The sequence below is a fragment of the Mytilus galloprovincialis genome, chromosome 3, assembly GCF_965363235.1.
Source record: "Mytilus galloprovincialis chromosome 3, xbMytGall1.hap1.1, whole genome shotgun sequence".
Classification (NCBI taxonomy): Eukaryota; Metazoa; Mollusca; class Bivalvia; order Mytilida; family Mytilidae; genus Mytilus; species Mytilus galloprovincialis.
In genome coordinates this window covers 91,670,434-91,693,322 of record NC_134840.1, presented here as the reverse complement: position 1 = coordinate 91,693,322, position 22,889 = coordinate 91,670,434, and the positions used below count along the sequence as shown (strand labels likewise).

Below are 22,889 nucleotides of genomic sequence, written 5' to 3'. Positions count from 1 at the left end.
GGAGGAGGGTGTAGGCATTACTCAATAAAAGTATATTTATAACAATCTATACTTACAACATTATAAGTAACTGCAATGTTACGAACTGCATGTTTGATTGACATATCAATATCATGACTCAGTTGTTGTAGTATTGCTTCCACATTGTATTTATCGCTTTGTCCACCATCCAGCCGAACAACCGACATCATCAGTTTTTTCCAGTCTTGATGTAAAATGGAAAACTGTGCTAGACATCTTCTCATTGTATTCAAACATAATCCTTTACATGGTAACACAGTGGTTTCGTTTTGACAACGTGAACAAAACTGGAGCTGAGTCACTTGGTGAACACATTTTTCTGTGACTGAAGCATTATCAGTCAAGTTAATGGCTTCAACAACTAGAGAAAGCACTTCTATGTATGATTTCACATTTGACATTGTATGTTGTAAACTGTGTGAAATATTGTATTGGGTTTTTCCAAATGGTACCGGAACAATGTCTTGTCGTTTCCATCGCAAGCATGAAGTCTGTTCTGGCGTCAAAGTCAAAACTTTCCCACTATGAAGATTGTACTTCAACACTGATGGAAATATATTGTCATAAAACGTTGCAACAGAGGCATATAAACTCACTTGTTTTTGTTTCATGAACAGTCGTATCTGTGAAAAGAATTCTGATACAGTTTGACTATATTCTGACTTTGGAATTTTATAAAGATCTTCTAAAGTCACTGAAGTTTTGTTCTCAGATAAAAGAATTAATGAAGATAATCTTTCTGTAAAATAAAGAAAAAAAATATTAAATAACATAAAAATACTGCAAGAAATGAGATATGATAATAATCGTATCAATATTATTGGGTGACAATGTATTTGTTAACTCCAATGTATGCTAAAAGTTGTGGGAACTTAATATAAATAAATTGAAGAAGGTGGAAAGATAAGTTTTGAACTATTCGATACCAAAGAAACCTGTAAATTAAAACTATCTAAGAAAGTGTAGAACAAGTGAATATTGTTTATTTTTTAGTACAGTCTTTCAAATAAATCTAGATCTGATATCTATGATGGCAAAGAAAATTCATCAAAATATTACACCTATCAACAACCTCTAGGTTTCAAGTAGGCAATATCTTCAACAAACAGAGATGAAGAAAGAAGGCTCTCATTGTACCTTAATTGATTTATTGTTTCATATGGTTTATTTATTTTGTTTTTTTACATGTTGCAAGGTTGATTTTTTGCATAAGTAAAGCTTTTAGTTATCATCATGATTATATAGTATACTGAGATTGTGATTCACTATATAATACTGCCTAGAAGAAACTAATTTAAAGTAGTCAAAGAGACAACAGTTTTCTGGGGAGCAATTTTCATGAATTTGATTGGTAAATTGAGGTTAGCAGCAATATGAATCGTTTTACAAAGCACAAAATTCTTACAAGTCTGAATACATTTTGGTTTACCAAAACTACAAAATTAAATATCAACAAAAGTCAGGTTTTTTTTCATCAATTCACAAAAAATGATACCCTAAAAGTGAACAAATCTGCCATAATAAAAGGAATATAAATTGACTTATGTCAAATAAACTTCAATATAGTTTTCTCACAGTAGTTGTACCAAAATCTTCGTGTTTTATTTTTTGACAATTTTCTTTTCCTTCTTTGAAATATCACCAAATATTTACAAAAAATCTTGAATATCATCAATCTAAAATGGTGATAGAAGAGGCAAACACTTATTCAAAAATTTTATTATCAAATGATCTCAACCCAAACTTGTATATAAATCTACATCAATTATGACCTAAATTGCCCCCCTTAGGTAAAATACTTTGTTATACATGTATTTATTAGGGATAATAAATACACAGTAAACATAATTCAAATTCAGTCCTGGTTTAAATAAGTGATTGAACTTAAGATGGGATAACTAGGTGATTTCAGATGAACACCGATAAACAATACATTGTAGCACTGAACTTTATCTAAAATTCAAGACTTTTGTCGTTATTCCTTAAATTAGTAGAGGTGCCTGAATTTACAAGTCTAAAGGCACCAGCATAAAACTATTTCTGAATAAAACCGCTTTATCTTTATAACCTGAATTCTCACATTCCTAACATGGTTAAAGTTTTCACACGGAATTCAAATTTACATGCATCAATAGCATTAAGTGGTACTCCAATAAGCTGAAGTGTAAACAATGGAGTTATGTTATAAATCCCTCATTATTTCATTTTGTTCAAAGATTATTTAAACACCTTTGATCTTTTTTTTACATGATAAATAAAAAACCCTTATAAATTCAATAGAAGGAGGAAGTAATAACCGCTAAACCTGTAAGAATATGCATTGATATATATCACATAATTTCCTCCTTTGACTAGTCATTTACTTTTCTTTTATATAAAACACATTTGAAGTATATATTTTTCATAATAAAACACCACATAGTCACTCCTGAGTCACCCAAACAACAATGTAATTTAGAAACAAGACGAAACATTTTAATTTCAGGTATAACAAGACAAACTTTGTATTTTTTGAAACAAGGAGAAAACTTTGTAGTATTTTAGAGTAGTATTTTAAATACAAGAAAACATTGAAGTCATTTAGATACAAAAAGTGTAATTACTGAAACCAGAAAAAAAACCTTGTAATTTTTTATTTATGAAATAACAAGAAACATGGTTATTTATGAAACAAGAAGAAAACAGTGTAATCTATGGAACTACATTAACACCTTGTAATTTGAGAAACAACAAGAAAAAATTGTAATTTATGAAACAATAAGAAAACATTGTAATTTATGAAACAATAAGAAAACATTGTAATTTATGAAACAATAAGAAAACATTGTAATTTATGAAACAATAAGAAAACATTGTAATTTATAAAACCGCATGTAATCTTTTGGGTGATTGTGGGAGTGAGTGCACACACTCATCAGTGTCAATTATACAGTGTCATCTCTTCAAAAACAAAAAAAAAACAGTGTTATCTCTGACACAACACAACCTTACATATTCAGAAGAGACCAAAACAAGAGGCTCTCAAGAGCCTGAATCGCTCACCTTAATTCTTTTGGTTAAATCTCTCATCAATGATTATTTTGGCTTTTCAATTTATTTAAATGTTTTTTGGATCGTCCTATTTTCTTCAAAAGCCAAAAAAAATTAATCATTTTCTCCTATGTTCTATTTTAGCCATAGGAGCTATGTTTCTTGACATACAAGGAAATAAAATATAAAATTTATACTAGATACTCTGAAACCCATTTAGCCTAAGTTTGGCTGAAATTGATACAGCAGTTTCAAAGGAGAAGATTTTTTAAAGTAAGTCAACATGATGAACAAATTGTGAAAAAAGTCTTTAAAGGGCAATAACTCCTTAAGGGGTCAATTGACAATTTTGGTCAAATTGACTTAATTGAAGATCTTACTTTGCTGAACATTATTGCTGTTTACAGTTTATTTCTATCTATAATTATATTCAAGATAATAAACAAAAACAGCAAAATTTCCTTAAAATTATCAATTCAGGGGCAGCAACCCAACAACAGGTTGTCTGATTCATCTGAAAATTTCAGGGCAGATAGATCTTGACCTGATAAACAATATTACCCAATGTCAGATTTGCTCTAAATGCTTTGGTTTTTGAGTTATAAGCCAAAAACTGCATTTGACCCCATGTTCTATTTTTAGCAATGGCGACCATGTTTGTTGATAGATCATAACTTCGGATACAATTTACAAACTAGATACCCTAAGTAACATTCAGTTAAAATTTGGAAGTATTTGGCCCAGTAGTTTCAGAGGAGAAGATTTTTGTAAAAGATTACTAAGATTTACGAAAAATAGTTAAAAATTGACTATAAAGGGCAATAACTCCTAAAGGGGTCAACTGACCATTTCCGTCATGTTGACTTATTTGTAAATCTTACTTTGCTGAACATTATTGCTGTTTACAGTTTATCTCTATCTATAATAATATTCAAGATAGTAACCAAAAACAGCAAAATTTCTTTAAAATTACCAATTCAGGGGCAGTAACCCAACAACAGGTTGTCTGATTCATCTGAAAATTTCAGGGCAGATAGATCTTGACCTGATAAACAATATTATCCCATGTCAGATTTGCTCTAAATGCTTTGGTTTTTGAGTTATAAGCCAAAAACTGCATTTGACCCCTATGTTCTATTTTTAGCAATGGCGACCATGTTTGTTGATAGATCACAACTTCGGATACAATTTACAAACTAGATACCCTAAGGAACATTCAGTTAAAGTTTGGAAGTATTTGGCCCAGTAGTTTCAGAGGAAAAGATTTTTGTAAAAGATTACTAAGATTTACGAAAAATGGTTAAAAATTGACTATAAAGGGCAATAACTCCTAAAGGGGTCAACTGACCATTTCCGTCATTTGACTTATTTGTAAATCTTACTTTGCTGAACATTATTCCTGTTTACAGTTTATTTCTATCTATAATAATATTCAAGATAATAACCAAAAACAGCAAAATTTCGTTAAAATTACCAATTCAGGGGCAGCAACCCAACAACGGGTTGTCTGATTCATCTGAAAATTTCAGGGCAGATAGATCTTGACCTGATAAACAATATTACCCCATGTCAGACTTGCTCTAAATGCTTTGGTTTTTGAGTTATAAGCCAAAAACTGCATTTGACCCCATGTTCTATTTTTAGCAATGGCGACCATGTTTGTTGATAGATCAAAACTTCGGATACAATTTATAAATTAGATACCCTAAGGAACATTCAGTTTAAGTTTGAAAGTATTTGGCCCAGTAGTTTCAGAGGAGAAGATTCTTGAAATAGTTTACGACGACAGACGATTACAGACGACAGACGACGGACGACAGACGACGGACGACGACGGACGCCAAGTGATGGCATAAGCTCACTTGTCCCTTCAGGACAGGTGAGCTAAAAACATGTTGTCTCTATGTGACCCAAAAATAATATGGTATGTCTAGTGCAAAAATAAGAAAAACTTATTTCTGAAGCATCAAGAAAAACATTGTCACTAATAAAACATTTAGAAAACATCAGAATCTCTGAAAAACACAACAAGAAAATATTTCATCTTTAAAGTGACAAAAACACTTTCATCTTTGAAGTAGCAAAAAATATTCACCTTTGAAGTTAGGAAACCTTTTTCATCTTAGAAGTGACAAAAATATTTTCATCTTTGAAGCGAAAATTTAACGAGAGCTGTCATCTGTAAACAAGCAGTGTCATTTTTTGTATATTAAATCTTTATATAAATAGGACAAAAGTCAGGTGTACCTGTATGGAATAACATAGAGATGGAAAAAATGCATTAGAGTTCAAAAGAGGTATCAAAACTTGACATTTCAAAGAAAACTGGTGAAAAAAACCAAGAATCAATGTATTTGAACCTTTGGTGTAACTATGAGTAATGGTATTTTTAAAATAACCTTCATTAGGTATGCTTTTGACAAAAAGGTTCAGATGCCTAATATATCAAATGATTTAAGAGCATTAAAAAATGCCAAACAGCCAAACCATCCAAAGTCAACTTTAACTAGTTAATAATGTTTTCTTGTACCAACCTTCATATCTTAAACTAGTGCAAAGTTGGTTTCAATATAATTAAAATTCATACCATACAAATATATTTATATCCTGAATAGAGTTGAAAGATTGAAGATAGAAATTTAAATTATATTAATCCATCCTTTGAAAAAAAATTGGTGAAGGATTATACCACTAGAAATAATCTCAAACCATGTCCTTATAAGTTAACCCTGCTACAATTATATTTTTTGCCCCCAATCTAATGAAGTTTCAAAAATGAGTGGATTTTAATCTAATTATTGTTTGGATTGCAATGATTTACTGCATCTGTAATGTGCTTAGGGCATATAATCAATCATCAGTTACAATCCCTATATTGTGGCTTAAAAATTCCAAAGTTTGTCATAATCAGCATTCCATTCTACCATTATGTAAATAAAATTCCAGATACTTTTTGTATATTTTTCCACAATACGGAGGCTGGGCATATTGCATAACAAATGTTGGTGTCAACAAATACATGGATCCAGGGAATCAAATTATCCATATACAACTATGGTCTACCTTTAATACAGAGAAATCAATTGTCAGGATCTACTCGATTTACTAAACCAACAAGAATTGAAACCAAATCAATCAAAAGCATTAACAGAACACAACTGAAACAACTTGTAGCCATGAGATACACAACCTTCAGATCTATAAAAATATATAACTTTTAAAAATCCATGTTAGGTTATTTTAACCAATCCCTGTACAATTGATGTAGAGTGACATCCACCTATTTGCAATGACAGATCTGTGATTGTTTTAGTTAAATTATTCACCAGTTCTATATCATGTATATACTATGGATAGAGATATAGAGTTTGACAAAATTGTTAAGACACATGTATATTGATGAAGACTATATGTTGCCCTCTGGATCCTGTCTTTGGGTTGCTGTATACCCCACAACTCCTTTTATTAATTGTCAATATATCATTAACTCTCCGACTATATAGATTTCACATACAAGGATCATGATGCAATTCACTGTACACTATACAGCAATTAAACATTACCATAAAATTGGCTTCCTGTCATAGTATTTTAATAGTTGAGATGGAAGATCTATTGGCATACAAGTTTACAGCAAAGACCATAAATCCATCTTAAAACAGTGATAGATTTCTTTTTTTCTAAGAAAACAGTAAGGGCAATTGAATATTTGTTAAGCTAGTGCAATTACAAGCATCAACAAGACATTATAATCTGAAGATTTAAACACTTCCTTATTAAGTTGTTCCAACTTTTGGCTAAGATCACAAAAATCAAAAAAATAGGAATGGCCTATATTTCCTGTTTTGATGTAACAATGAAGGGAGAAACCATTCCTGATTCTTATTCATTCTATTGAAAAAAGAATGGCTAATATTTCCTGCTTGGATGTAACAAGGGTAATGCAATCCCTGATTTTAACTGTAACTAGATATCATTGAGATGGGAGCCATCTCTGTGGGCCCCGCTGTCAATAACGTTGGGTAAATAAGTTGTATGGATAATCTGATATGAAGCATTATTTGAAGTTATTACATAGTCTCATGTGTGATTTTGATCTAAGATTTTAAGTTAAAACTGATAAATATTCTCATCTTACTTTCATAGTATAATAGTGATATGACTGCATGATGTGAACTCATTGTTTACTACTCTAAGGTGACTTCTGGATATATGGATTGATGTTTGAACAATATGTTTAAAGGTGCTGCCCAATTGATATTTGTCACATATTTTTAGAATTATGCCTTCAATATATTATGACCCACCAAGTATAAAGTATGAAATATTAATGGTTCTCGAGAGGTAGAAAGTATGAAATATTAATGGTTCTCGAGAGGTAGAGCGGACACAATTTGTTAAGAACAACGAACGGATGGACAGACCGACAGACTGATCTTAGACCTAGGATGCATACATTATGACACATTCTCTTGTGTTGGTTAATATATATGTTAAGTTGAAAATGTTTGTCAGGTATAAAGTATGAAATAATAACAGCTGTCCTCTCAAAATATAATGTGAATCAAATTTGTTAGCGATGGACAGACCAACAGACAGACAGACCTTTGACCTAGGAAGTGGTACATACATCATGACACACCCTCTGGTGTTGGTTAAAATGGATGTCAAGTATAATATTTGAAATCATAACGGTTCTCAAGATATAGAGCGGACACAATCTTCACCACAGGACACAGGGTTGTCAACTGAAACCAAAGTTTTTTTGACGTTGACCTTTGACCTAGGAAGTTGTACATACATCATGACACGCCCTCTGGTGGTGGTTAAAATGTATGACATGTATATACTTTGAAATCATAACGATTATCTAGATATGGAGCGGACACGATCTTCACCACAGGACACAGGATTGTCAACTCGAAACCAAAGTTTTTGACCTTGACCTTTGACCTAGGAAGTTGTACATACATCATGACACACCCTCTGGTGGTTGTTAAAATGGATGTCAAGTATAAACTTTGAAATCATAATGGTTATCTAGATATGGAGCGGACACGATCTTCACCACAGGACACGGGGTTGTCAACTGAAACCAAAGTTTTTGACCTTGACCTTTGACCTAGGAAGTTGTACATACAACATGACACACCCTCTGGTGTTGGTTAATAATCATGTTAAGTATTAAGTATGAAATCATAACAGTTCTCTAGATATGGAGCGGACACAAAAGTGTTACTTACGGACGGACGGACGGACGGACGGACGGACGGACAGACGGACGGACGGAAGGACAGACGGACGGACGGACGGACGGACGGACAGACTGATCACTATAGGGCGACCCGCCGTCGGCGGGGCCCTAATTAAAAATGAATAGCCAATATTTCCTGTTTAACTGTTACAATGGAAAAACAAATAAAGTACAAATTTTGACCTTTGTCCTTTTGACCCTAAAATTTCCCAGACCATTCATTCCATACCTTAATTCAGGGATTGGACATTAATCCCCAAGGGTATCACCAGCCCAGTAGCCAGTACTTCGGTACTGGCATGAAAATACGGATTTTTGTGTTATATAAATTTGCTGTTACAATATGTTAGAAATTATTATAAATTAAGGAATGTATCTCCCTCATGCAAAGCTCTGATTCCTTACACGGATTTGGCTATACTTCTTGGACCTTTTGGATTATAGCTCTTCATCTTTCATATAAGCTTTGGATTTCAAATATTTTGGCCACGAGCATCACTGAAGAGACATGTATTGTTGAAATGCGCATTTGGTGCAGGAAAATTGGTACCGTTAATGTTATTACTACTGTCTGTTGAGAAGGTGTTTGGTATCTGCAATGTCTCTTATCCTCTTGTTTTAGAAACCTCTTACAATTAACACATAACCTCATAATTATACAGCTATTAACTGTATATGGTATGAAAGAATGAACTGAAGATGTTTATGTTTACAAACATTCCCATATACATTGAAAGTTGCATAGCTACTATATCATCTGAAAAGAAAATGTCCTTTCAGAAAAAAACGGTTGAAATTTACTTGATAAAACCATGACTAAAAAGATCCTGAAAATTGTTATTGGTATAAGTAATCAGACGAATGATAAGTCATTTGTAATCACATAATTAAACATGTCTTATAAGGATAATGCTTGTGTTTCTTTTGTGGTCAAATAAAAGTCAACAGACAAAAGATATGGAAGGGCAAAGTTCATCTGGACAGGTGATCAACAACCAGGACATTTCCGTTGTGTCATAAACTTGCCACCTACGTACTCACATATTTAATTCTAAATCAGGCTGTGATGTAAATATGACCTAAAAACAAATTCCTTTGTCCACACTCTACCTGTCGTTAGGTCGTGTGTGTTTCTTTTGATCATTGCATACCTGTTTCCACTGTATTAGCATATGAAAAGGAAAATCCAACTTCATTATACCCCTGCTGGTGTTATTTTTTAAGTTTGGCATCACTCCCATTCACTGCAGCTTGAATTCATAAAATCTACACAAGCGGCAGATTAAATGTTCTATTACCTATATGAATAGGTAAAACATACTTATGCTAAACAGATTACTTCAAACTTTAGTGAAATATATAAATGAGCCTGTGGTATTTAATAAATAAATAGGTCTCTCTGCCTTTCCAAATTCAATTTTCCATTAAAATCTGACTAACTAAAAACTAATTCTTCTTCTCAGTGTGAAGTTCTGTCATTTCAGACAAAAAACTAAATATAAATTCAAAGCTACTGTTGAGATTTGAAACATAAATTTGTTACGAAGATAAACATGTGCACCTGTTTACAACTCTGAAACATTGAAAAGACTAGCAGTGACACTTATTTGAAATTATTTGGGTATTACTAACTGAAACATTTTAAGATCCGTATCTTCAAAAATCAGCATTCTGAGGTTTTTTTCACAAATTTTACAAATTTTTCTTTCAAAACGATTTGATATGGTGAAATATTAATGCCTCTTCAAGCAGAGACTTCACAGCTCATCAGTTAAAGAATTCAACACAGAAAGCTATTAAACTTTAATTCTACATGGAAATTTGAATTTGGAAGTATTTCATATTCTATGGCAGTCACATGACCAATTTACACTAATATTGGCAATATAAACTATGAAATAATAGGACATGTCATTATCAATTTTAAATTTGTTCTAATATTTGGACAATGTTCAAGCAACTGTTACATATATGCCAAATGTAAACTGAATCCCACACATTAATAATTTTTAGTTATTTTGAATTATGGATGTTATACTCAATTAGAAACCTAAACCTCACATAATGTTTTCTACATGTGCTACATGTATCATTAACTACTAAAAAGACAGTCGATTATATACCCTTTGTATTAAAAAATAAAACTGATGCCATAGAATCGTTAAAGTGTTTGGAAAATATTTTTATCCAGTCAAAAAACTATAAGATGTATAAATACAGTCACACACAAGATTAACCAAAATGTACATGTATTTGTGCATTGTTGTTCTAAGCATACACACAGTCACTTTTCAAAGTATCAGAAAAAAATAAACATGTGCTCATAAATTACAACTGATCTCTGTCAATCTACTGACCAAGTATGAAGGCATCTGTTCGGGAGTTTTTTTTAAAGAAAATTGTGACAAGCAAGTTCATTTTACATATTGCAGGGCCATTAAAAAATTGAAGATATGGCAAATAGAAAGTAGGTTTATGAATGAAAAAGTATCCACACGACACTACAAATCATCACTTTAAAGACGGTAATTAAATATAAAGTCATTTTTTTTCAGTAGTACACAATGGTACATGAAAAAGTGTGACTTGAAATATTCATTGGATGGGTCGAACAGACATATACAAGGTAAATGAAATATAGAGTAGGGAAATATAGTAAATAGTAAGTAAAGTATGGTTGTAAGTGTTTTCATTGTGGTTACAGTACACTACCTCTATTGAACATCTTAAACATAAGAAAAAATATGTACAAATATGATTATTAAAGGAATCAATAGTTCTTGAAGCCTCTAGACAATATGACACTTTAGCCATTAAATCTTGAATTTTACATCTTAGCCTATCACTTTCCATATATTTTCAGAAAATCTTGCATGAGTAATTGTGGTTAAAAAATGATCTAATATAATTTGACATAGAGCCATATCATGTTTAATATTATCAACATTCATACTGCCTAAAACCCTTGCAAATATGAGACTTTGATTTCCTTAAACTGGTCGAGGCTGGTCTAAACAAGTTTCATTCAATCTCCCAATAAACGTTTGAAGTTCTTTGATACAATTATTTAACATGGCCAACAAGGAGTGTTTTCATCAGTAAATGACAAAGTTTATGCACAAAGGTGTTTTTTTCCATGACCAAAAACTGCAACGCATTTACACATTTCCATAAACAGTTGTATAATTTGTTAATAAACAACGTTGTATACAGTTATTTCAAGTTATTCCTCGGTTAAACTGGGACATGTGAAACAAGAAAAAAGACTTATGATATGCATCAATACTAACAGATGGCAGACAGAAGGTCACACTTTGAAATTGTACTGCCTTAAGACATACAAGTTCAAATATGCAAATTACTCATAATTTATTACCATTTACACGGACCAGGTGTATGGAGAGTTTAAAAGTCCTAATATTCCTTTATATTGCTGGAACATGTAATGGCAAAAATTGCTGGAAATTTTTTGTTACCTAATGAAACATTACTGCATGTTTGTCAATCTGATTTGTATGTGTACCTTTGTCACATAAAAGAGTCCATAGTTTAAGTTGTGCATAATCACAAAGGAATGTAGACTTTATCTAAATGTACAATATATATATACAGTTTAAATCTTTTTACGGCCATCAAATCTTTTTATCAATGGTTTTTTCCAACAGTTTTCTCTATGAATAAAAGAAGACGTGGGGCGAATGTCAACGACACAGCAACCTGACAACAAAAGTTCACAAAAATAGACATCTAAGGATCATAAGAAAATCTCACATGATTGAAAAGGATTCTAAATGTGACAAAAAAGAAACTGGTCTCAACAAATACATGTATCATTCAAATGACTAGCAACTTTTGTCTGTACTATTGTCTACTGGACTATAAAGAAATAAAATAGAATTATTAACTAGTGTTTATAAGCAAGCACTCTTAAAGATACCAAGCTTATAATTTTGAAGCCCAGACATACTTTTCATCTACAAAAGACTCATCAGTTACGATCCATTCAAAACAGTTTTTAAGCAAGGCCAAATCAAGTACAAAATTGAAGAGCATTGGGGATTCCCAAATTCCAAAGGTTTTGCCAAACACAGCTTAGGTAATCTATTCTTGGGGATAGAAAATTCTTAGTCAACACAATAGACACAACAATATATCAGGCGCAAGAATTTTTATGGTTTCTGAATTCTGGCATAGTTAATAGTGGATGAACAAATGACAGATTGGTCCAGGATTGAGAAATGTCCCAGAGATTTTTGAACGATTGCGTGGATGATGTAAGTGGCTGTTAGATCTGTCAGAAATTTGTTTTTATATGCAAAATGTAATTAGCAGTGTCACATTCTTAACCTCAATGTGCAATAGATGTCACTATACCATTATTACAAGAATTAATAGTAAAAATACATGACATAACTATCAACTGTCAGTTATACAAAGAGAAAGTTTTAAATTGCATGAATTTGAGAAACAACAAGTTTCCATATTGTATATTCCCTTTTCTATCATTGAGGGGTCACAAGGAAAGAACTCCCTGTTGTTGGAATTTTTCTTTAAATCATATTTTTTAGAATCACCCTCATTTTTAATTTGGAACTTAACGTAAAAAGGAGTTATTCTGCATGTACAAAATGTATTGGTAGAGGTAGTTTAAATTTTCACTTGTATCAGTCGGTGCCATATTGTTAAGGTTTCATAAAATTGAAATTATTGTAGTTCAAAGGGTTACAAGTTTCTAGCAAGTTTTTCAGGCTACAGACCACCGGTAAGGTTTTTGTCAAACAAACACCACGTTGCGCTGCATCAAAGTATAGTTATTTAAGTACACCTGCAAGATCATACTGAAAACAAAACAATAATTTATCTGCCCTTCAGCAACAGATATTTTTATCTAAACCTTTGTAGTATGGACTAATTTTTAGGGACAAACAACTGAAACTCTATCTACTGTTATTCATTTAATTTTATACATACATATGATAAATGACCATGATTGCTCTAATAACCGCAAGTGACCTTTATTTACCTCAGGCTCTGTCTATGTGATTTGCATTATTTTTTTATTACAATAAATTATTTTACTATCTAACCTATGAACTTTATATCAGTCCATTATGACAAGTAACGGTTAATCATAACAAATTCATTCTTTTAAACAAACATTCCTGTTAACAGTTCTCTTCAGAATATCTAAATACATGTACTGGTACAGCAGCGTTATGGAAAGAATAGTGTCTTACAAGAGTGTTTTGCTGTTTTAGTTTCTATTCTACTATGCTCTTTTCCCTATTTTAAAAATGATTCGGAAATTAAAAAATGTACCGCCTTCAGGGAACCTGACTCTCTTCCAGACTAATTTCTTGATCTACTACTGTTTATTTAACACTATGGGCAGTTAGTAGCTGGGACCTTAAGTCTGGTCTTGAGAGTGTTTCCCCATTAAACACCTAAAACACAGATTTTATCACAAAGGTGATAATTTGAAAGTTGTTTGAAAGTTCCCCATAAACAAGTTTATAAGGACTAATTTCTGAACTGTAGGGAGACTCATTTTAAGTTCAAAAGCACTTTACATGGACATCAATTATCACATAAAACTCAATAGAATTCATTTACAATGTACAATGTTTGCAATTCTTAAAAGTGTAAAAGGGACATAACTCTAGAACAGTAAGGCAGCAACCATTTGATTTTCTGGGGGGGGCTATGGTTTTTTTTGGAAAAAAAAGTTTGTTTCCAGTTTTTGGAGAAAAAAATAATTTGTTTTTGATTCTGAGAAAAAAAAATTGTTTGTTTCACCCCCAGCTGCCACTATATGTAATGCTAAAATTGAAAGAAAAAAATTGTTTTCGACTTGTCGCGAAAAAAATAGATTGTTTTTCGCCGTAGGCGAAAAAAAAAGTTTGTACAGAAAAAAAAACCATAGCCCCCCCCAGAAAATCAAATGGTTGCTGCCTAAGTGACTCACTGCCCAATTTCAAATTCTGCTCGTTTTGATTCTAAGCATTGTGTTAACTTTTCTAAATAATTATAATAATGTAGCTGACCAAATAACTAAAGATTACAAATAATAGATATTTCCTCTTTTAATTTTTGAAAAAATGGTCTGCAATTTAATATTAGAGTGTAGCGCTCTTTTTGATAAAAATTTAAACATTTAGGCTTTTTCAACAACAACTTGTGTTGAAAGATTGTGGACAGACCAAGAGATATACCAATTTTCTGATCCTAAAATTGGATGTAAGCAATGTTTATACTAGTGTAGTCTGTCAACAGTTTGCCATGAGCAATATTTACATAATTATTACAGTTCCTAAACAAGGAACAATTTAAGTCGTTTCTGATTAACAGAAATGACAGGAAATCAGAACTTTTCAAACAATTATCAGATGTCATCTGACATCAATTGTCAGTATTTCTATTCCATCAGTCAGTAGAATTGTCAGACATGTCAGACAGTCTGAAACTTTAAAAAAAATAAAAAGTTTTTGCTATTCTGAGCATAAAGATTCTATGCATCAAACATATTCCTTCATCATGGGTGTCATTAAAGGTTCTGGTTTGATTATCATGTGAATTTTTTTAATATGTATCATATAGAGTACTGAAAAAGTTTGATGGTCCTTAATTTTCTCAATATATTTTTTTTTTCATAGTTCTTCCAAGATGTACTATTTATTTCATAATGACATATAAACTGTACAACAAAATTGTTCTCCTAGACTAGCATCTAACAATTTTTTTTAATAAATCCTAAATTCTTTCTGTATGGACAGATGGACCAAAACTTCAATAAGCTAAGGTGGTCATAATTATGTAAAGTAGTCTCATGTACAACATAAACATTAAGAAAATCTACCTATAGCTACTCAGTATTGAACATGTGTTGAATGATCTTTTACAAAATCATTTCCCTATTGGAATTTCTACACAAGAAAATCACTTCAAAGTACACATAACATTATGCTGAGTAAGAGAAGACCATGGATAAAGGGATTGGCCAACCAATATACCATTATCATTGTTCATTTTTCCTTTATGTATTTTGCACATCCGTAGAGTAATGCACTTTCCATAAAATGTGTTACGTCATAACTGCAAGTGATTGTTATTTGGAGCAGTGGAGTATTATTTTGTCATTCTGATGTGCAGTTATGTGGATGACATGATTTTAAGTTGTCTGGGATTGCTTTCGCCAATTTTGGAAAGATGCATGGCGATAAAATATAGTTCATATCAGCACAAACAAAACTTCCTGCACATGTCTTTAGGAAAAATATCCAAGAGAATGGTTTATATATATTTCAATGAGACAGCAAATAAACAACACCAAAATCACAATGATAACAAAAGGAAAAGATATTTGCAGGTAAATATACTGGTACATTGTTTTCAACCAACAAAAAAACTGAAAAAAGTAATGAAAAAAGCATTTAGTGTACTGTAAATCTATTTTTTCCTACACTAAATCTTGATTTATTTTCAAATAGATACAGGAAGATGTGATATGAGTGCTAATGAGACAACTCTCCATCCAAGAAACAAATATAAAAGTAGACCATTACAGGTCAAGGTATGGCCTTCAGAGAGTATGGAAGATACCAAAGGCAGAATTGGAAAGTTAAATAAGACAAATAAAGACAAATAAAGACAATAAAATAAAAGGACAAAAAGAAAAGCAAAAGAACCACACTATTTTTCTTTTTTTTTTTGCCATTTAAAAAAAACTCTTCTTCATAATAAGTTCTAGCTCTTCTTTATAATTTAAAATATCAAAATAACTAAAAATTAAATGGGTGGGGACTTTACCCTTTGATCTGTTGTCTTAAATATGATTTTGGAAACAGCAATCTTTATGAATAAATCCCCAGCACTTGCATGTACTCTTCACATTGATATTAATCATGATGAAAAATTAATATCAAAGAAAATCTATAAATCCAATATTAATCTAGTGTGCCAATAGTATCTCCTAGATATGATAGTATCCAAATTTCACTTTGAAAAATTAATTACTATGTAATAGTTTAAATTCATTCATGAATTACCTATTAATAAATTGGCCTGAATCCAGGCGAGATGGAGAAAAAAATCCAGAAAAAGTCCTGAAGTTTATTTTTTTCTTGATTTAACCCTAATAGATGATATCAATCTGATCAAAAACAGAAAGAAAATGTTACACAAACTGAATAACTGCCAATTTTTGTCTGCTAATTTGTATTTACATCTTTGTATGATTGAGAGATCAGTTTCAGGGATGTCATGTTAAATTTGAACTACAACCATCATGATTTAATAGATGTGTATTCTGTTTTCTTGCAAGTGATACATCAAAAGATGTTTCCTGGTTCTTTTAATTGGATAATTGTCTCCTGAAGAATAACAAATTATCATCCTCACCAAACAGTAGGAGTATAGACTAAATGTACTTGGATAATCATGTCAATGTGCTCTTTCTGTATGTTCTGTTGTATCTAGTACCAATGAACAAAATTAAGCAAGGATATAAAGTTTATAGCCAGGTTCTAAATTGTGAATGTTTATTACGAAGTCTAAGGACCTTTCAAAATTTAAATTAATAAGTTCTAACCTTTCCATCTCTGAATATGATTTCAGTTTTCATTTCGATTTTCAAAACTCGACACTTTCACATTCAAAACTAATAAACCCCATGTTTTCAGTAATTACATGTAAAATGTATATATAGTACATTGCCATTTATATAGTCTAACTGTTAAGATTTTTTTTCATTTGTACATTTTCCTATATATACAGGATAAACAGTGAGAGATTTGTAGTTAAAACCATGCCAAATATAAATTATGTTTTGAAAAATAAGATGTGGTATGACAGCCAATGAGACAAGTATCCACCAGAGACCAAAGGACGAGGACATATCAAGTCAGGAACCTTGTCAGTGGTTTTCTTTGTTGATTACATAAATATCTAGATAGTTTGTGCTGTTCTTGATAAAAGAGTCTAGTATTGATGGCAGATAATGCATTTGATAGTCTGCTTTTAACTTATTCAAAACTTGGTCTAGAATAGAGATGGTTTAGAGCTTGTGTGGACAAATGTTTACCAGTGAAGACTTTATATACCTCAACCTTTATTTTCCTGGTTGTGTGTTATACGAGTGCTGTTTGCTGACATTTACCCAACAAATTTTGTACAAATCTACATGTGTTTCTATTCTTTCAAGTTATAATAACCAATTTCACAATTTTAAATCCTTTATGAAAAAAATCAAGGATTTGCTTCAAAAGAAATTCACATACAAAGCTTTCATAATATTATCAGTCATAACAAATACTTATAAGCAGTTGAGACTTATGAGATATTTAAATGTTATATCAAATTAATTTTAATGACAAACAATAAAATAAAACAATGAAATGACATTTCCAATTGATAATAAATTATTTTAAATAGTAGGAAGACTTGTTACATTGAAGAGATACAATTTAGTATTTAAATGTGTATTTTTATTTAAATGTGTATTTTTATTTAAATGTGTATTTTGGAGTCAACAATATATGATTATGATTATGATATATGATATGTATAATTTATAACAAAAAAAGGTTATATAAATAAACTTCAATAAACTCATCAACATGTTTAATGTCACATGTACTAACCAGCCACATAAATATTGTAAACAATAAAACTTTGCAATCTCTTTCCATATTGTGATGGCCATGACTTTTTCCCATTGCATTTGTAATGCATGTATCAGGATCCTGATGTTCAGTAGTTGTCTTTTGTTGATGTAGTTCATTAGTGTTTCTTGTCTATTATATAGATTAGACTGTTGGTTTTCCTGTTTGAATGATTTTACACTAGTAATAGTCATTTTTGGGGCCTTTTATACATGCAGCTTGCTGTTCAGTGTGAGCCAAGGCTTTGTGTTGAAGACCTACTTTGACCTAAAATGGTTTACTTTTGACTTTGATGGAGAGCTGTCTCATTGGCACTAATACCACATCTTCTTGTATCTATGTATATTGTTGGTATAAGAGTAGTTCATATACTAAAAATATACATACAATCATGTACATTACAAATTGTTAGTATTACGAGCCAAGGTTATTTTAATCAAGGACCTAACAAAAATCCCTTTTTTTTTCAAAAAATGATAAATGCATGCCATACATAGTATATAGATAAGGGAAGATGTGGTATGAGTGCCAATGAGACAACTCTCCATCCAAATAACAATTTATAAAAGTAAACCATTATAGGTCAAGGTATGTATGGCCTTCAACACAAAGCCTAAGACATGTTTTAGCTAAAATCTTAAATCAGCCTTAACATGGTAAGTTGAATGATGAAGGGAGGGGGGGAAACACAAAACTTGTGAAATCAAAAAGAATGAAAACTTACCTTCAAACTGTGAAATATGGTCTAATATCGACTTTTTTAAAAAGGCAGTTTTAGAACGTACACTGTCTTTAAGATATTTCTTAGCAGCAATAACATATTGTTGTTCACTTGCTTTTGAACAACATGACAGTCTTGTTGGATCTCTTAATGGATCAAAACAGATCTTGATTTCATTATCTACAAGTAAAAGAAAATGATACCTATTATATTGATGTTAATGTAATTCAAAGGTATACCTATAGTTAATATAGACTTTTGTAATAAAGATATATAATACAATATTGTACAATGATTATATGATCTTAACGTGGAACAGTTTATACATCTTTAAGGAAAAACAATTTCGCATATAGATTCGGTATAATTTCAAGATTAATGAGAAAAGTATCTTATCTCCAAATAAATAAAAAGTACTTAGGGGTAAGTTTGATTTATTTAATGTCAATTTCCATACATTCATTGATTTGAAAACTCTAAAGCTTAGACTTAAAGCCTCTGAAACATTCATAAAGATTATTTATTTTTTACATTTATATTTTAACCATAAATGCATATCACTGGAACCTCAGGGATTTGTGTCTATTTCAAACAGTAGCCTAACTGTCTATTATCAATAAATAGTTCTCTTTTGTTGCCAATTTCAGAAAAGAGTATTAATTGTGTCATTAGGACTCTAGTGAAGAGTTGTCTCATTAACAATCATACCACATCTTCTTATTTATATCATGTATATTATAGTAATTTAGAAAACTTCTGATTTTAGATTTGAGAAATCCATTTTCTTTCTCACTTCATGCTGACTGAATTTAGAGTAAATGTACCATGGTAAAGTACACAACATAAGGGCGCAGACAAAAACATCAACAATATTACATAACTGTGACAATCCAGTTTTATTTACAAGCATCCCTAATGCAGAAATAGTTATTTACACAACTGTATATTTAATCTTATACTGTATCTATATACAACCTGTCTGATGCAGTTCATATTAGCTACAAGTATGTACTACTAAAAATAAATACCTCTTACATGTGCTTTGGTATAGAAATTCAAAATATAAAAGATTTCCAGAGATACAAGGGAGACTAATATATGTAACATTATTCCTAATGTTTACTTAAAACCCATTCTGATATAAGGGACTCAAATCAATACCTCTTACATGTGCTTTGGTATAGAAATTCAAAATATAAAAGATTTCCAGAGATACAAGGGGGACTAATATATGTAACATTATTCCTAATGTTTACTTAAAACCCATTCTGATATAAGGGACTCAAATCAATATCTCTTTGATAATTGCCTAGAAGTACAATCATGTTGGTGAATGCTAGCAAGCTTCTGGTTTTAATACATTAGTGATGAACCCAGGGGAATCCCTTGGAGTAATACCGTCTTTTTATAATTTTTCTCTGTTATAAATCATTAGGGGGAGGACAGGGGTAAGGGAGACAGGGAGAAAGGGGGTAGGAGAAAGGAGAAAGGGGGTGGGAGAAAGGAGAAAGGGGGTAGGAGAAAGGAGAGGAAGGCTGGGAGAAAGGAGAAAAAGTTGGAGAAAGGAGAAAAAATAAAATATCTCTCCTTTTAAAAAAATTTCTAATATTTCAAGAAAAAATATCTCAAAAGGAGATGTTTTATTCTAATGGGAGAAAGGAGAACGGGAGTAGGAGTAAGGAGAAGAGGGGTGGGAGAAGGGAGAAGGGTACCCCCTTGTCCTCCCCCTCAATCATTGAAAAATGATCAAGAATAAAGATACACAAGCATATCAATAAAACTTTTCTCTTTATCCCCGAGTACAAACACCAGACTGTGTGGCCTTGTTCAAAAGATACTGGATCAATTTTAAAATACAAAGATTCTTTAACCAACTGAAAATAAACTTTCGATGAAATCCATAATTTCAATTGTTAGTAAAACATTACAAGAAATTGCATGCTGAAGCATTAATAACCAAACAAAAAATTATTAATTTTCCTAGTATATATATATTCTTTTATCAGGTATTTCATCATAATATGGCCTAAAGTTATTATTAACCCTGACTAAATTTTGCTTAAAATTATAATCGGACAATGGTTCTATTCTAAGTGTCTATTTTTTTCACAAAAAAAGTATCTTTTTATTATGGTTTCCATGTGCACACTGTAATAGTTTCAATACAAGTTGACATGCAGTACAGAACGAAAAAAAACAATGATTTTTCATTCAAATTCCGAAAGAAATTTCAAATATCTATAATTAGAGATAAAAATTCAATAGAACTGAAAGTTCATGTAGATCAATACAGTCAACAAAAGAACAAAAGACACTCCTGTCACAAATGTTTATCAACTGATCAAGGATTTTTTTTAATAAAAATTAAATACATTCACATGCATACATATCAATTATCTTTTGAAACTGGAGTTACAACCAGTGCATATTTTTTTCATTTCATAGGCATGTTATCTTTTAGGGTATTTAAATACCAGCAAAAAAGGAAACTATTGGGACATGACATTCCATTTGACACCTTTGGCCACCCATAAATTGTACCTGTCTACCTGTAATCATCTTTTACAGTGTGTGAATTAATTCTCTGGTAGCACTAATACAATTAATTAGATAATAAGCTTATGATTTAATTATATGTGTTTTGTTTGTTTAATCCCTATGTACAGGTGGGTATTTTCCCTTTGAGGATTAATCCGTAAGTTACACGCGTTTATCTCAAATAATCACATGTTCACACCTGAAAAATGATTTTATACACATTATCCCTGTTTTTAAAATTTAAATAAAAAATCTTACCGTGAATTGCAAAATTTGGGACCAAATCTGGAGGTCCAATTTTTCGATTGTGGAATTCTGTTCGCACAGGATTACAGTTTTTTTCTGCTAATATCGAATCTAAAAATCCGAACAAAAGCACACAACACAGGTATTGAAAGTTTATTTTATAATCCATCGTGAATAAAATTCCTCTATCCTTCTTCGTAAATGCTAAACTACCCTCTTACATGCTGCAGAAAATATTCCAATAAAACTACATATTCTTTTGATGGTATTACTTGTGAAACATAACCACACTACTACTCAGCTGTTTCACAGTATTGTGTATTGACTGCTACCTGTCGAAAACTGAGTAATTATAACCGTGATGTAAAACCACCTCTGATTGGTTGAATTTTAAATCAAAGTTCTGAATGTACTGGACTGCGGTACATTTTTATCAGGTTATAAATTAAATTATTAACTCTTATTCAATGAATGGATCATACCTTTCTTTTGTTTTGATATTTCACTGTCTTATTTTAAACTCTACAAGATATAAATAATAACTGTTTCACTTTTATATCAAAATACAAACTTAATAAAGCAGCTTTCGCCCACGCACTTTTAAACAATGGTCACACCAATGATTAATCAATGAAACTTTCACCTCAGTGCTTTTCCCACACTAATTCTAAAATTGTTTCAGTTTTAAGTATCTGAGATCATCAGTTTATTTCAGCGAAAAGAGGCAAAATAATTAGAGTAACAAATGTAAAAAATAAATAAATAATAAGAATAATACAATTTTTCGAGAAAAAAACAACATAACTTTTAAAGTTATATGACAGAGACAAAAAAGAAACAAAAACAAACAAACAAACAAACAAAACACGTCTAGCAAACAAAAAAGTTTGCCAAGTTATTATGTTTTTGCCTCAAAGTCACAGAAGAATTGAAAAGAAAAAGAGAAGAAAAAAAACAAATTCTAGCTGACATATTACTCCAGGCGGTTAATATTCAAACTCGTTCACAGTGCTAAATTACCAAAGTCTAGAGAAATAAGTTCTGTTTTATTCTTCTTCTTTTTTTTTTTTTATTTCGTTTAGTTATTCTTGTTTATCAAATTTAGATAGCCATCCTAAATTGCAATTTATTAGTGTAAAATTTTGTTTGAAACTCTTTCCCCCTTTTTGTTATATTATCTCACTTTAATCTTATTTATAGATAAACAGATTTCTGTTGATAAACACAAAAAAATATGTGGAAAAATTTAAACAATTTTATAAGGTAGGGTGACGACTTCCTAACTTTCCAAAATAGACAAATGAATGATATTGTTAATTTCAATATTTTTCGTAAAGTAAGAACATTTTTATGACTTTCTGAAAAATGGAAGTATTTCGAATGTACTCACAAAAGAGTGAAAAAAATACAGAAGAAATTG

General features: G+C 31.1%; 1 protein-coding gene across 1 annotated transcript in view; it reads right to left on the bottom strand.

Moving 5' to 3' along the window:
* LOC143069374 (glypican-5-like) overlaps positions 1–22,017 on the bottom strand; it is a 34,517-nt gene extending 12,500 nt beyond the window's left edge. Inside the window, exons 1-3 of the mRNA XM_076243970.1 lie at positions 21,482–22,017; positions 18,689–18,865; positions 57–760 (exon numbers count right to left, since the gene is read on the bottom strand). Of these exons, the coding sequence (XP_076100085.1) occupies positions 57–760; positions 18,689–18,865; positions 21,482–21,638 (1,038 nt within the window). The 5' untranslated portion in view covers positions 21,639–22,017. The remainder of the gene's footprint in view (positions 1–56; positions 761–18,688; positions 18,866–21,481) is intronic.
* Between the last annotated feature and the right edge of the window lie 872 nt (positions 22,018–22,889).